We start from the raw sequence: 13964 nt of genomic DNA, 5'->3' as shown, positions 1-13964 counted from the left end.
CTCACAGGCATCCATTGGACGGAACACAGGGTCCACAATGAAGGAGCTAGAGAAAGTATCCAAGGAGCTGAAATGGTTTCAGTCCCATAGGAGGAAAAACAATATGAACTAACAAGTACCACAAGAGTTCCCAGAGACTAAACCAAGAACCAAAGAGTACATATGGTGGGACTCATGGCTCCAGTTGCATATGTAGCAGAGGATGGCCTAGTCAGTCATCAATGGGAGGAGAAGCCCTTGATCCTGTGAAGGTTCTATGCCCCAGTATAGGGGAATGCCAGGGCCAGGAAGTGGGAGTGGGTGGATGTGTGAGCATGGGGAGGGGGAATGGGATAGGGTGGATTTCAGAAGGGAAATGAGGAAAAAGGATAAAATTTGAAATGTAAATAAAGAAAATATCTAATAAAAATAAAACTTAAAAAAAAAAAACAGAACTTTGAATTAGCGGCTAGTGTCAAGTAGAGTACAGAGAGGGCAGTTAGAGCAGTGTCAGAAGGACCCTGTCTGATCAGACAGGTTGGACATCATTAATAAACATGCTTGGCCTGTAAATACTGGTAGCAAGATGACTACTGATTTCAATCTTAGGTAAATTATAGATTAATGAAAAGACCAGTAAATTAACCACAAGAGGCTGTGCTTCACAAGGCTTCAGAAGATGAGGCACCCAGACTTGTTCTTCTCACGTCTAGCTTGCACATCTAGCTTGCAGAGGAGCTCTCGTGGTTATCTGCAAAAACCTCTCTCCCCTCCATCACTGATCTTGCTGAACACACCTGTTTGCCATATCTCTGCCTTCATCAGGTTTTACCAGCTCCTGCTTCATTTTGGCTAACTCCCATCTTGTGTGCTCTTCATTCCGAAGATTCTTCCTGATCACAACTAGGATGATGGCAACATTTGGACAGAAATGTTTGACTTCTGGAGTCCATTTTTCTGGGATCTTTTCTAAACTATCAGGGCTGTCAATGGAAAACCACATCAGTATAACATCAGTGTCTGAATAGGAGAGAGGCCTCAGGCAGTCATAATCTTCCTGTCCAGCTGTGTCCCATAAAGCTAACTCTACCTGCTTTCCATCCACTTCAATATCTGCCACATAGTTTTCAAACACTGTGGGTACATAAACTTCTGGAAACTGGTCCTTGCTGAGGACTATGAGCAAGCATGTCTTATTACCACAAGCTCCATCACCAACAATCGTCGTCCAAATGGCAGCCATCACTTATGAAGGTGCTGAAAACACACAGCTTCTGGGATGCAGTTGTACAAACTACCAGGAATGTCTCAGATGCAAGGCTCAAGGCGACTACTCTAAGTCCGGCCTCTTTGAGCTGAGGATGCCTGTCCAAGATTCTGGGATTCCACTGGTCCTCCAGTCCATAGGTAAGTGAGTCTGCTGGTCCTCAACTCCACCAGTTCCCTATTCTGCCAGTCCGTCAGTCCAAGAGATCTGAGACAAGGACTAGCAGCTCCTTGGCAGACAGTGGGCTAAGAAGAGAACCACTGGCTGAGGGGTGGGGCGTGAGTGGTCTTCCGTTCATTTTTATTATAATTTTCATTTTATTTACATTTCAAGTGTTAACCCCTTTCCCGGGTTTCCCCTCTGGAAGCCCCTATCCCATCCTCCCTCCCCCTGCTTCTGTGAGGATGGTCCTCCACCCACCTACCCACTCCCTCCTCCCTGCCCTATCAATGTGGAATTCTTAGTCTTGATCCTTGGGTTCTTGTTCCTTTGTCTGCCTCCCTCTGGTGTTTGATTGAGGACATTTGCAGTCCTTTCCGATTCTTTTTATGAAGAGGCTGACTGTAGAAAGACCGTTGGCTTCTCTACATCTGAGCTTTAGGTTGTCTTTTGTCTGGGCTGCTGTTTGCAGCATGTGTACCACTGATCTCAGGCAGCCTACAACACAAGCAGTCGGGAGAAGGTGTGTGGCTGCACAGTGTCCTATACAAACTCGGGGATAAGGAAAACGGGCAAGAGAAGCCTGAAGCCTGACTAGGGGCAGAGATGCCCAGATCAGATCCCTGTGCCTGTAAGAAGGATTTAGAAATTTAGCTGCATATTTTAAAGCTGTTGATCCTCAGCTGTGAAGCCATCTCAGGCAGCCAGCCCCGGGGTCCCTGGTCCTTCTCTCAGGATCAGGCAACCGGAGACTGTGTTGTGGCACTGGCACTGGCACAACCTCATGCCTTGGTCCTGCCTCCTGTTGGAGCATAGGCAGTGGGGAGGGAGCCTCACTGTTATCTCTCTGTAGACCTCTTAGACCCACTCCACACTTGATTTCCACCCTCTGCATCTTTAGAGCACTGCCCTAGTTGTTTATATTCAGGAGTGGGGATGCTTTTATCTCAGGTTAGCTCAGTTCTAAGCCAGCGTCCAAGTGTGTGTGTCTGTGTCTGTGTGTGGGGTGTGTGTGTGTGTGTCTGTGTATCCCTGTGTCTGTGTGTCTGTCTGTGTGTGTCTCTGTCTGTCTGTGTGTGGAGGGAGGGTGCAACCTCTAGGATATACCAAAGACCTGGGATGGGTGGAGACCCCAGGGAGTCTATGGTGGCAACTAGCTGAGACTCCCAGAAGTGGCCACTTCCACTAGAGGCAGTAGAGGGACAGGGACAATATCCCACCCACAAAATCTTGGACCCCAAATTCATCCCAACTACAACAAGTGTAGGTACACATATGGAGCAGAGACTTAGGGAACTGCCAAAGAATGACTGGCCCAACTTGAAATCCATCCCATGGCCAAGAACCAATCCCTGAGTAGTAATGATTCTCTGTTAAGTTTGCAGATAGGAATCTAGCATAACTCTCCCCTGGAGGTTAATAGCAATGCCTCACTGAAACAGATGTAGGGACCCATAGCCAAACATTAGATGGAGTTTGGGAAGTGTTATGGAAAAAGTGGTAGAAGGGCTGAGTCCTTAGAGGACAGGGACTCCACAGGAAGACCAAGAGAGTCAATACATGTAGACCCTGGGGATGGGGTGTTGGTTCCCAAAGCCAAAATAACAAATCAAAACCAAAACCAAAACCAAAACCAAAAACCAAAAATCAAAAGAAACAAAAACAAAAACAAAAAAACAATAGGCGAGCATGGCCTGGACATAGACTGCCTGCATACATAGCAAATGTGCAGACAAGGCTTAATGCAGGTCCCCCAACAACTAAAGCAGGGGCTGTCTTTCAGTCTGCTAGCTGCCTATCTGTGGATCCTGTTCCCCTAAATGGTGTGAGTTGTCTGGCTTCAGAAGGTGATGTGCCTAGTTCTAGAGAGACTTGATGTGCTTCAGGTGGGAGGTACTCTGGGGAGCACCCAAAGGTGGGTTCTTCCTTGGGAAGTGAGAAGGGGAGGGGAAATGGGCAGAAAATCTGATGAGGGGCACTCCGAGGAGCAGGGCAGCTGATATTGGAATATAAAGTGAATGAATGAATGAATGAATGAATCAATCAATCAATCAATAACAACAAAAAGAATAAAAAGGAATGCAAGTTGGTGCATGTTGTGGATTGCCCTGGTGCTGTTGGTATTTTGATGTCAATTCTGTTTCCTTAAGATAGGTTGCCTCAAGGAAGAGTGGATAACACACTCAGGTGACTTCATATGAAGTTTCTCCCCATTTTAACTGGTCAAATAAAGGCTAGAGCCTGAGATTCCCCAGTGGAAGGGAAAGGTGGGGCTGGAGATTTGGAGAGGGAGAAGAAAGGAAGGAGGAAAGGGGATGAAGAGACAGAGCAGTCAGAGGAAGACTGAGGAAAAGGAGGTGAAAGGAAGATCAGCAGAACCACATGGTCTAGAGAAGCTACAAGTAGCAAGAGATCTCATAGCTGGGAAATACAATAATGGTAAATCTGCCCAACCTAGCTGTGCAGCTTATAAATATTATAACTGAGATGTGTGTTCTTCACATGGCCTTATTGGGGTTGGAGATTTATTTACTGCAACAAGTAGGTGCCCAACATCCCGATTAGAACCGAACTAAGAGCCGGGCAGTGGTGGTGCATGCCTTTAATCTCAGCACTTGGGAGGCAGAAGCAAGCAGATTTCTGAGTTTGAGGCCAGCCTGGTCTACAGAGTGAGTCCCAGGACAGCCAGGGCTACACAGAGCAACCCTGTCTCGAAAAACCAAAAGCCAGTTATCTGTCTAGGAAATTGTCCATTTCATCTATGTTTTCCAGTTTTGTTGAGTATAGCCTTTTGTAGTAGGATCTGATGATGTTTTGGATTTCCTCAGGTTCAGTTGTTATGTCTCCGTTTTCATTTCTGATTTTGTTAATTAGGATACTGTCCCTGTGCCCTCCAGTTAGTCTGGCTAAAGGTTTATCTATCTTGTTGATTTTCTCAAAGAAACAGCTCCTGATTTGGTTGATTGTTTGAATAGGTCTTTTTGTCTCCACTTGGTTGGTTTCAGCCTTAAGTTTGACTATTTCCTGCTGTCTACACCTCTTGGTGAATTTGCTTCCTTTTGTTCTAGAGCTTCTATGTATGCTGTCAGGCTGCTAGTGTGTGCTCTCCCTAGTTTCTTTTTGGAGGCACTCAGGGCTATGAGTTTTCCTCTTAGGACTGCTTTCACTGTGTCGCATAAGATTGGGTATGTTGTGGCTTCATTTTCATTAAACTCTAAAATGTCTTTAATATCTTTATTTCTTCCTTTAACCAAATACATTGTTGTTCTGTTTCCAGGTAAATGTTGGCTTTCTATTATTTATGCTGTTATTGAAGATCAGCCTTAGTCAGTGGTGATCTGATAGGATGCATGGAATAATTTCAATATTTTTGTATCTGTTGAGGCCTGTTTTGTGACCAATTATATGGTCAATTTTGCAGGAGGTACCATGAGATGCGAAGAAAAAGGTCTATACTTTTGTTTTAGGATAAAGTTTTCTGTAGATATCTGTTAAATCCATTTGTTTCATAAAGTCTGTTAGTTTCCATGTGTCTATGTTTAGTTTCTGTTTCCTGGATCTCTCCATTGGTGAGAGTGGGGTGTATATATAAGTGACCACCAAAATTCTACCAGAGAACTCCTAAGCCTGATAAACAGCTTTAGTGCAGTAGGTGGATATAAAATTAACTCAAACAAATCAGTGGCCTAGGGAAACAAGACCTTCACTATAGTCACAAATAATATAAAATGCCTTCGTGTGACTCTAAATAAGTAATCGAATGATCTGTATGATAAGAACTTCAATTCTCTGAAGAAAGAAATTGGAGAATATCTCAGAAGATGGAAAGATCTCCCATACTCATGGATTGGCAGGATTAATATAGTCAAAATGGCTATTCTGCCAAACGCAACCTACAGATTCAATGCAATCCCCATCAAAATTCCAACTCAATTCTTCATACACTTAGAAAGGGCAATTTGCAAATTCATCTGGAATAACAAAAAACCTAGGATTGCAAAAACTGTTCTCAACAATAAAAGAACCTCTGGTGGAATCACCATGCCTGACCAATGCTGTACTACAGAGCAATCGTGATAAAAACTGCATGGTACTGGTACAGAGACAGATCAATGGAATAGAATTCAAGACCCACACATCTATGGTCACAGTCTAAGTGGATCAAAGAACTCTACATAAAACCTGAGACACTGAAATTTACAGAGGAGGAATTAGGGAAAAGCCTCGAAGTATGGCCACAGGGGAAACATTCCTGAACAGAACACCAATGGCTTGTGCTGTAAGATTAAGAATCAACATATGGAACCTCATAAAATTGCAAAGCTTTTGTAATGCAAAAGATACTGCCAATAAGACAAACAGTCCACCAGCAGATTGGGAGAGGATTTTTACCAATCCTAAATCTGATAGGGGACTAATATCCAATATGTGCAAAGAGCTCAAAAAGCTGGACTCCAGAAATTCAAATAACCCCATTGAAATATAGGGTAAAGAGCTAAACAAAGAATCTTGAACTGAGGAATACTGAAGATCTGAGAAGCACCTAAAAATGTTCAACATCCTTAATCATCAGGAAAATGCAAATCAAAAGAACCCTGATATTCCACCTCACATCAGTTAGAATGGCTAAGATCAAAAATTCAGGTAACATCAGATGCTGGAGAGGATGTGGAGAAAGAGGAACACTTCTCCATTGCTGGTGGGATTGCAAGTTTTACAGCCATTCTGGAAATCAGTCTGGGGGCTCCTCAGAAAATTGGACATAGTACTACCTGAAGACACAGCCATACTGCTCCTGGGCATATACACAAAAGATGTTCCAACTGGTAATAAGGACACATGCTCCACTATGTTCATAGCAGTCTTAGATATCCCTCAAAAGAGGAATGGAGCTCTTCCGGCCGGACCAGCACCGGGGTAGCTAGAGCGCAGGGTCGGCTGACACCCGCCAGCTACCCACGAGCCCCGCCACAGGATTTTGAGACTGCTGGTGAGTGGAACACAGCTTCTGCTCCAATCTTTAAACAGTGACAACGACAACAACTAACCCCAGAGATTACCAGATGGCGAAAGGTAAACGTAATAATCTTACTAACAGAAACCAAGACCACTCACCATCATCAGAACCCAGCACTCCCACTTCGCCCAGTGCAGGGCACCCCAACACACCGGAAAAGCTAGACACGAATCTAAAAGCATATCTCATAATGATGGTAGAGGACTTCAAGAAGGACTTTAATAACACACTTAAAGAAATACAAAGGAACACTGGTAAACAGGTAGAAGACGAAGCACAAAAATCCCTTAAAGAATTGCAGGAGAACACTGCTAAAGAGTTACAAATCCTTAAAGAAAAACAGGATAACATAATCAAACAGAAGTCCTTACAGAAAAACAGGAAAACACATCCAAACAGATGATGGAAATGAACAAAACCATACTAGACCTAAAAAGGGAAGTAGACACAATAAAGAAAACCCAAAATGAGGCAACACTGGAGATAGAAACCCTAGGAAAGAAATCTGGAACCATAGATACGAGCATCAGCAACAGAATACAAGAGATGGAAGAGAGAATCTCAGGTGCAGAAGATTCCATAGAGAACATCGGCACAACAATCAAGGAAAATGTAAAATGCAAAAAGATCCTAACTCAAAACATCCAAGAAATACAGGACAAAATGAGAAGACCAAACCTACGGATAATAGGAGTGGATGAGAATGAAGATTTTCAACTCAAAGGACCAGCAAACATCTTCAACAAAATTATAGAAGAAAACTTCCCAAATCTAAAGAAAGAGATGCCCATGAACATACAAGAAGCCTACAGAACTCCAAATAGACTGGACCAGAAAAGAAATACCTTCCGACACATAATAATCAAAACAACAAATGCTCTAAATAAAGACAGAATACTAAAAGCAGTAAGAGAAAAAGGCCAAATAACATATAAAGGCAAGCCTATCAGAATTACACCAGATTTCTCACCAGAGACTATGAAAGCCAGAAGATCCTGGACGGATGTTATACAGACACTAAAAGAACACAAACTCCAGCCCAGGCTACTATACCCAGCCAAACTCTCAATTAACATAGATGGAGAAACCAAAGTATTCCATGACAAAACCAAATTCACACATTATCTCTCCACGAATCCAGCCCTTCAAAGGATAATAACAGAAAAAAACCAATACAAGGACAGGAACCACGCCCTAGAAACAACAAGAAGGTAATCCCTCAACAAACCTAAAAGAAGACAGCCATAAGAACAGAATGCCAACTTTAACAACAAAAATAACAGGAAACAACAATTACTTTTCCTTAATATCTCTTAATATCAATGGACTCAACTCCCCAATAAAAAGACATAGACTAACAAACTGGCTACACAAACAAGACCCAACATTTTGCTGCTTACAGGAAACTCATCTCAGAGAAAAAGATAGACACTATCTCAGAATGAAAGGCTGGAAAACAATTTTCCAAGCAAATGGTATGAAGAAACAAGCTGGAGTAGCCATTCTAATATCTGATAAGATTGACTTCCAACCCAAAGTCATTAAAAAAGACAGGGAGGGACACTTCATACTCATCAAAGGTAAAATCCTCCAAGAGGAACTATCAATCCTGAATATCTATGCTCCAAATACAAAGGCAGCCACATTCATTAAAGAAACTTTAGTAAATCTCAAAGCACACATTGCACCTCATACAATAATAGTGGGAGACTTCAACACACCACTTTCACCAATGGACAGATCATGGAAACAGAAACTAAACAGGGACACAGAGAAACTAAGAGAAATAATGAATCAAATGGATCTGGCAGATATCTACAGAACATTCTATCCTAAAACAAAAGGATATACCTTCTTCTCAGCACCTCATGGTACCTTCTCCAAAATTGACCACATAATTGTTCACAAAACAGGCCTCAACAGATACAAAAATATTGAAATTGTCCCATGCATCCTATCAGATCACCATGGACTAAGGCTGATCTTCAATAAGAAAATTAATAATAGAAAGCCAACATTCACGTGGAAACTGAACAACACTCTTCTCAATGATACCTTGGTCAAGGAAGGAATAAAGAAAGAAATTAAGGACTTTTTAGAATTCGATGAAAATGAAGCCACAACATACCCAAACTTATGGGACGCAATGAAAGCATTTCTAAGAGGAAAACTCATAGCTCTGAGTGCCTCCAAAAGGAAACTAGAGAGAGCACACATTAGCTGCTTGACAACACACCTAAAAGCACTAGAACAAAAGGAAGCAGGAAATAATCAAACTCAGGGGCGAAATCAACCAAGTGGAAACAAGAAGAACTATTCAAAGAATCAATCAATCAAGGAGCTGGTTCTTTGAGAAAATCAACAAGATAGATAAACCCTTAGCCAGACTCACTAGAGGGCACAGGGAAAGCATCCTAATTAACAAAATCAGAAATGAAAAAGGAGACATAACAACAGATCCTGAAGACATCCAAAACACCATCAGATCCTTCTACCAAAGGCTATACTCAACAAAACTGGAGAACCTGGATGAAATGGAGAAGTTCCTAGACAGATACCAGGTACCAAAGTTGAATCAAGATCAGGTTAATGATCTAAACAGCCCTATATCCCCCAAAGAAATAGAAGCAGTCATTAATAGTCTCCCAACTAAAAAAAGCCCAGGACCAGATGGGTTTAGTGCAGAGTTCTATCAGACCTTCAAAGAAGATCTAATCCCAGTTCTTCACAAACTATTCCACAAAATAGAAACAGAAGGTACTCTACCCAACTCATTCTATGAAGCCACAATTACTCTGATACCTAAACCACAAAAAGACCCAACAAAGATAGAAAACTTCAGACCAATATCCCTTATGAATATTGATGCAAAAATCCTCAATAAAGTTCTTGCTAACCGAATCCAAGAACACATCAAAACAATCATCCATCCTGACCAAGTAGGTTTCATCCCAGGGATGCAGGGATGGTTCAATATACAGAAATCCATCAACATAATCCAGTATATAAACAAACTCAAAGACAAAAACCACATGGTCATCTCGTTAGATGCGGAAAAAGAATTTGACAAGATCCAACACCCATTCATGATAAAAGTCTTGGAAATATCAGGAATTCAAGGCCCATACCTAAACATGATAAAAGCAATCTACAGCAAACCAGTAGCCAACATCAAAGTAAATGGTGAGAAGCTTGAAGCAATCCCTCTAAAATCAGGGACTAGACAAGGCTGTCCACTTTCTCCATACCTATTCAACATTGTACTTGAAGTCCTAGCCAGAGCAATTCGACAACAAAAGGAGATCAAAGGGATACAAATTGGAAAAGAAGAAGTCAAAATATCACTTTTTTGCAGATGATATGATAGTATATATAAGTGACCCTAAAAATTCCACCAGAGAACTCCTAAGCCTGATAAACAGCTTCGGTGAAGTAGCTGGATATAAAATTAACTCAAACAAATCAATGGCCTTTCTCTACACAAAGAATAAACAGGCTGAGAAAGAAATTAGGGAAACAACACCCTTCTCAATAGTCACAAATAATATAAAATATCTTGGCGTGACTCTAACTAAGGAAGTGAAAGATCTGTATAATAAAAACTTCAAGTCTCTGAAGAAAGAAATTATAGAAGATCTCAGAAGATGGAAAGATCTCCCATGCTCATGGATTGGCAGGATCAACATTGTAAAAATGGCTATCTTGCCAAAAGCAATCTACAGATTCAATGCAATCCCCATCAAAATTCCAACTCAATTCTTCAACGAATTAGAAAGTGCAATCTGCAAATTCATCTGGAATAACAAAAAACCTAGGATAGCAAAAACTCTTCTCAAGGATAAAAGAACCTCTGGTGGAATCACCATGCCGGACCTAAAGCTCTACTACAGAGCAATTGTGATAAAAACTGCATGGTACTGGTATAGTGACAGACAAATAGACCAATGGAATAGAATTGAAGACCCAGAAATGAACCCACACACCTATGGTCACTTGATCTTCGACAAGGGAGCTAAAAACATCCAGTGGAAGAAAGACAGCATTTTCAACAAATGGTGCTGGCACAACTGGTTGTTAACATGTAGAAGAATGCGAATCGATCCATTCCTATCTCCTTGTACTAAGGTCAAGTCTAAGTGGATCAAGGAACTTCACATAAAACCAGAGACACTGAAACTTATAGAGGGGAAAGTGGGGAAAAGCCTTGAAGATATGGGCACAGGGGAAAAATTCCTGAATAGAACAGTAATGGCTTGTGCTGTAAGATCGAGAATTGACAAGTGGGACCTCATGAAACTACAAAGCTTCTGCAAGGCTAAAGACACCATCAATAAGACAAAAAAACCACCAACAGATTGGGAAAGGATCTTCACCTATCCTAAATCAGATAAGGGTCTAATATCCAATATATATAAAGAACTCAAGAAGGTGGACTCCAGAAAGTCAAATAACCCCATTAAAAAATGGGGCTCAGAACTGAACAAAGAATTCTCACCTGAGGAATACCGAATGGCAGAGAAGCACCTGAAAAAATGTTCAACATCCTTAATCATCAGGGAAATGCAAATCAAAACAACCCTGAGATTCCACCTCACACCAGTCAGAATGGCTAAGATCAAAAATTCAGGTGACAGCAGATGCTGGCGAGGATGTGGAGAAAGAGGAACACTCCTCCATTATTGGTGGGATTGCAAGCTTGTACAACCACTCTGGAAATCAGTCTGGCGGTTCCTCAGAAAATTGGACATAGTACTACCGGAGGATCCAGCAATACCTCTCCTGGGCATATATCCAGAAGATGTCCCAACCGGTAAAAAGGACACATGCTCCACTATGTTCATAGCAGCCCTATTTATAATAGCAAGAACCCAGATATCCCTCAACAGAGGAATGGATACAGAAATTATGGTACATTTACACAATGGAGTACTACTCAGCTATTAAAAAGAATGAATTTATGAAATTCCTAGCCAAATGGATGGACCTGGAGGGCATCATCTTGAGTGAAGTAACACAATAGAACTCACACAATATGTATTCACTGATAAGTGGATATTAGCCCAAAACTTAGGATACCCAAGATATAAGATACAATTTGCTAAACGCATGAAACTCAAGAAGAATGAAGACCAAAGTGTGGACACTGTGCACCTTCTTAGAATTGGGAACAAAACACTCAGGGAAGGAGTTACAGAGACAAAGTTCATAGCTGTGATGAAAGGATGGACCATTTAGAGACTGCCGTATCCAGGGATCCATCCCATAATCAGCTTCTAAACGCTGACACCATTGCATACACTAGCAAGATTTTGCTGAAAGGACCCAAATATAGCTGTCTCTTGTGAGACGATGCCGGGGCCTAGCAAACACAGGAGTGGATGTTCACAGTCAGCTATTGGAGGTATCACAGCTAAAGGGATCTGCAACCCTATTGTTGGAACAACATGATGTACTAACCAGAACCACGGAGCTCTTGTCTCTAGCTGCATATGTATTGAAAGATGAACTAGTCGGCCATCAATGGAAAGAGAGGTCCATTGGACTTGGAAACTTTATATGCCCCAATATAGGGGAATGCCAGGACCAAAAGAATAGGAATGGGTGGGTAGGGAAGTGGGGGGCGCTATGGGGGACTTTTGGGATAGAATTGGAAATATAATTGAGGAAAATATGTAATAAAAATATTAAAACATAAAAAAAAAGAAACGCACAGTGAATGGTTTGCACAGAAAAACTCAGATTATAAGAAACGCACAGTGTAGTACATAGTATATGAGTGAGTTATACTGAAAAACCCGGATTACACGAAATGCACAGTGTAGTACATAGTATATGAGTGAGTTGCACTGAAAAACTTTGAATATAAGAAACACACAGTGTAGTACATATTATATGAGTGAGCTGCACTGAAAAACTTAGAATATAAGAAACGCACAGTGTAGTATGAGTGAGTTGCATTGAAAAACTTTATAATTTACTGAAAAACCCGGATTACACGAAATGCACAGTGTAGTACATAGTATATGAGTGAGTTGCACTGAAACACTTAGAATATAAGAAAAGCACAGTGTAGTACATAGTATATGAGTGAGTTGCACTGAAAAACTTAGAATATGCACTGAAAAACTTAGAATATAAGAAACGCACAGTGTAGTACATAGTATATAAGTGAGTTGCACTGAAAAACTTAGAATATAAGAAACGCACAGTGTAGTACATAGTATATGAGTGAGCTGCACTGAAAAACTTAGAATATAAGAAACGCACAGTCTAGTACATGGTATATGATTGAGTTTTGTTGAAAAACCCGGATTACACCAAATGCACAGTGTAGTAACATAGTATATGAGTGAGTTGCACTGAAATACTTAGAATATAAGAAACGCACAGTGTAGTACATAGTATATGAGTGAGTTGCACTGAAACACTTAGAATATAAGAAAAGCACAGTGTAGTACATAGTATATGAGTGAGTTGCACTGAAAAACTTAGAATATGCACTGAAAAACTTAGAATATAAGAAACGCACAGTGTAGTACATAGTATATGAGTGAGTTGCACTGAAAAACTTAGAATATAAGAAATGCACAGTGTAGTACATAGTATATGAGTGAGCTGCACTGAAAAACTTAGAATATAAGAAACGCACAGTCTAGTACATGGTATATGATTGAGTTTTGTTGAAAAACCCGGATTACACCAAATGCACAGTGTAGTAACATAGTATATGAGTGAGTTGCACTGAAATACTTAGAATATAAGAAACGCACAGTGTAGTACATAGTATATGAGTGAATTGCTCTGAAAAACTTAGAATATAAGAAACGCACAGTGTAGTACATAGTATATGAGTGAGTTGCACTTAAAAAGTTAGAATATAAGAAACGCACAGTGTAGTACATGGTATATGAGTGAGTTTTACTGAAAAAACCGGATTACACGAAATGCACAGTGTAGTACATAGTATATGAGTGAGTTGCACTGAAACACTTAGAATATAAGAAAAGCACAGTGTAGTACATAGGATATGAGTGAGTTGCACTGAAAAACTTAGAATATAAGAAACCCACAGTGTAGTACATAGTATATGAGTGAGTTTTACTCAAAAACCCGGATTACACGAAATCCACAGTGTAGTACATAGTATACGAGTGAGTTACAGTGAAAAACTTAGAATTTACCAAAAAACCCGGATTACACGAAATGCACAGTGTAGTACATAGTATATGACTGAGTTGCACTGAAAAACTTAGAATATAAGAAACGCACAGTGTAGTACATAGTATATGAGTGTTTTGCACTGAAAAACTTAAAATATAAGAAACGCACAGTGTAGTACATAGTATATGAGTGAGTTGCACTGAAAAACTTAGAATATAAGAAACACACAGTTTAGTACATAGTATATGAGTGAGTTGCACTGAAAAACCCGGATTACACGAAATGCACAGTGTAGTTCATAGTATATGAGTGAGTTGCAATGGGAAACTTATAATTTACTGAAAAACCCGGATTACACGAAATCCACAGTGTATTACATAG

General features: G+C 40.6%; 1 protein-coding gene and 1 pseudogene across 1 annotated transcript in view; one reads left to right on the top strand and one right to left on the bottom strand.

The window, feature by feature from the left end:
- Positions 1-754: 754 nt before the first annotated feature.
- On the bottom strand, positions 755-1222 carry LOC146999849 (transforming protein RhoA pseudogene; annotated as a pseudogene).
- Positions 1223-1340: 118 nt separating this feature from the next.
- Positions 1341-13964, top strand: part of LOC146999848 (ubiquitin-like modifier-activating enzyme 1 Y) — a 30104-nt gene continuing 17480 nt past the window's right edge. The window contains exon 1 of the mRNA XM_085834424.1: positions 1341-1386. Within this exon, the coding sequence (XP_085690550.1) occupies positions 1341-1386 (46 nt within the window). The remainder of the gene's footprint in view (positions 1387-13964) is intronic.

Source organism: Mus caroli, unplaced genomic scaffold, assembly GCF_978045245.1.
Source record: "Mus caroli unplaced genomic scaffold, Mus_caroli_1 scaffold_34, whole genome shotgun sequence".
NCBI lineage: Eukaryota > Metazoa > Chordata > Mammalia > Rodentia > Muridae > Mus > Mus caroli.
Note: the sequence above shows the minus strand (reverse complement) of the source record. Positions and strands in the feature narration are given on the sequence as shown.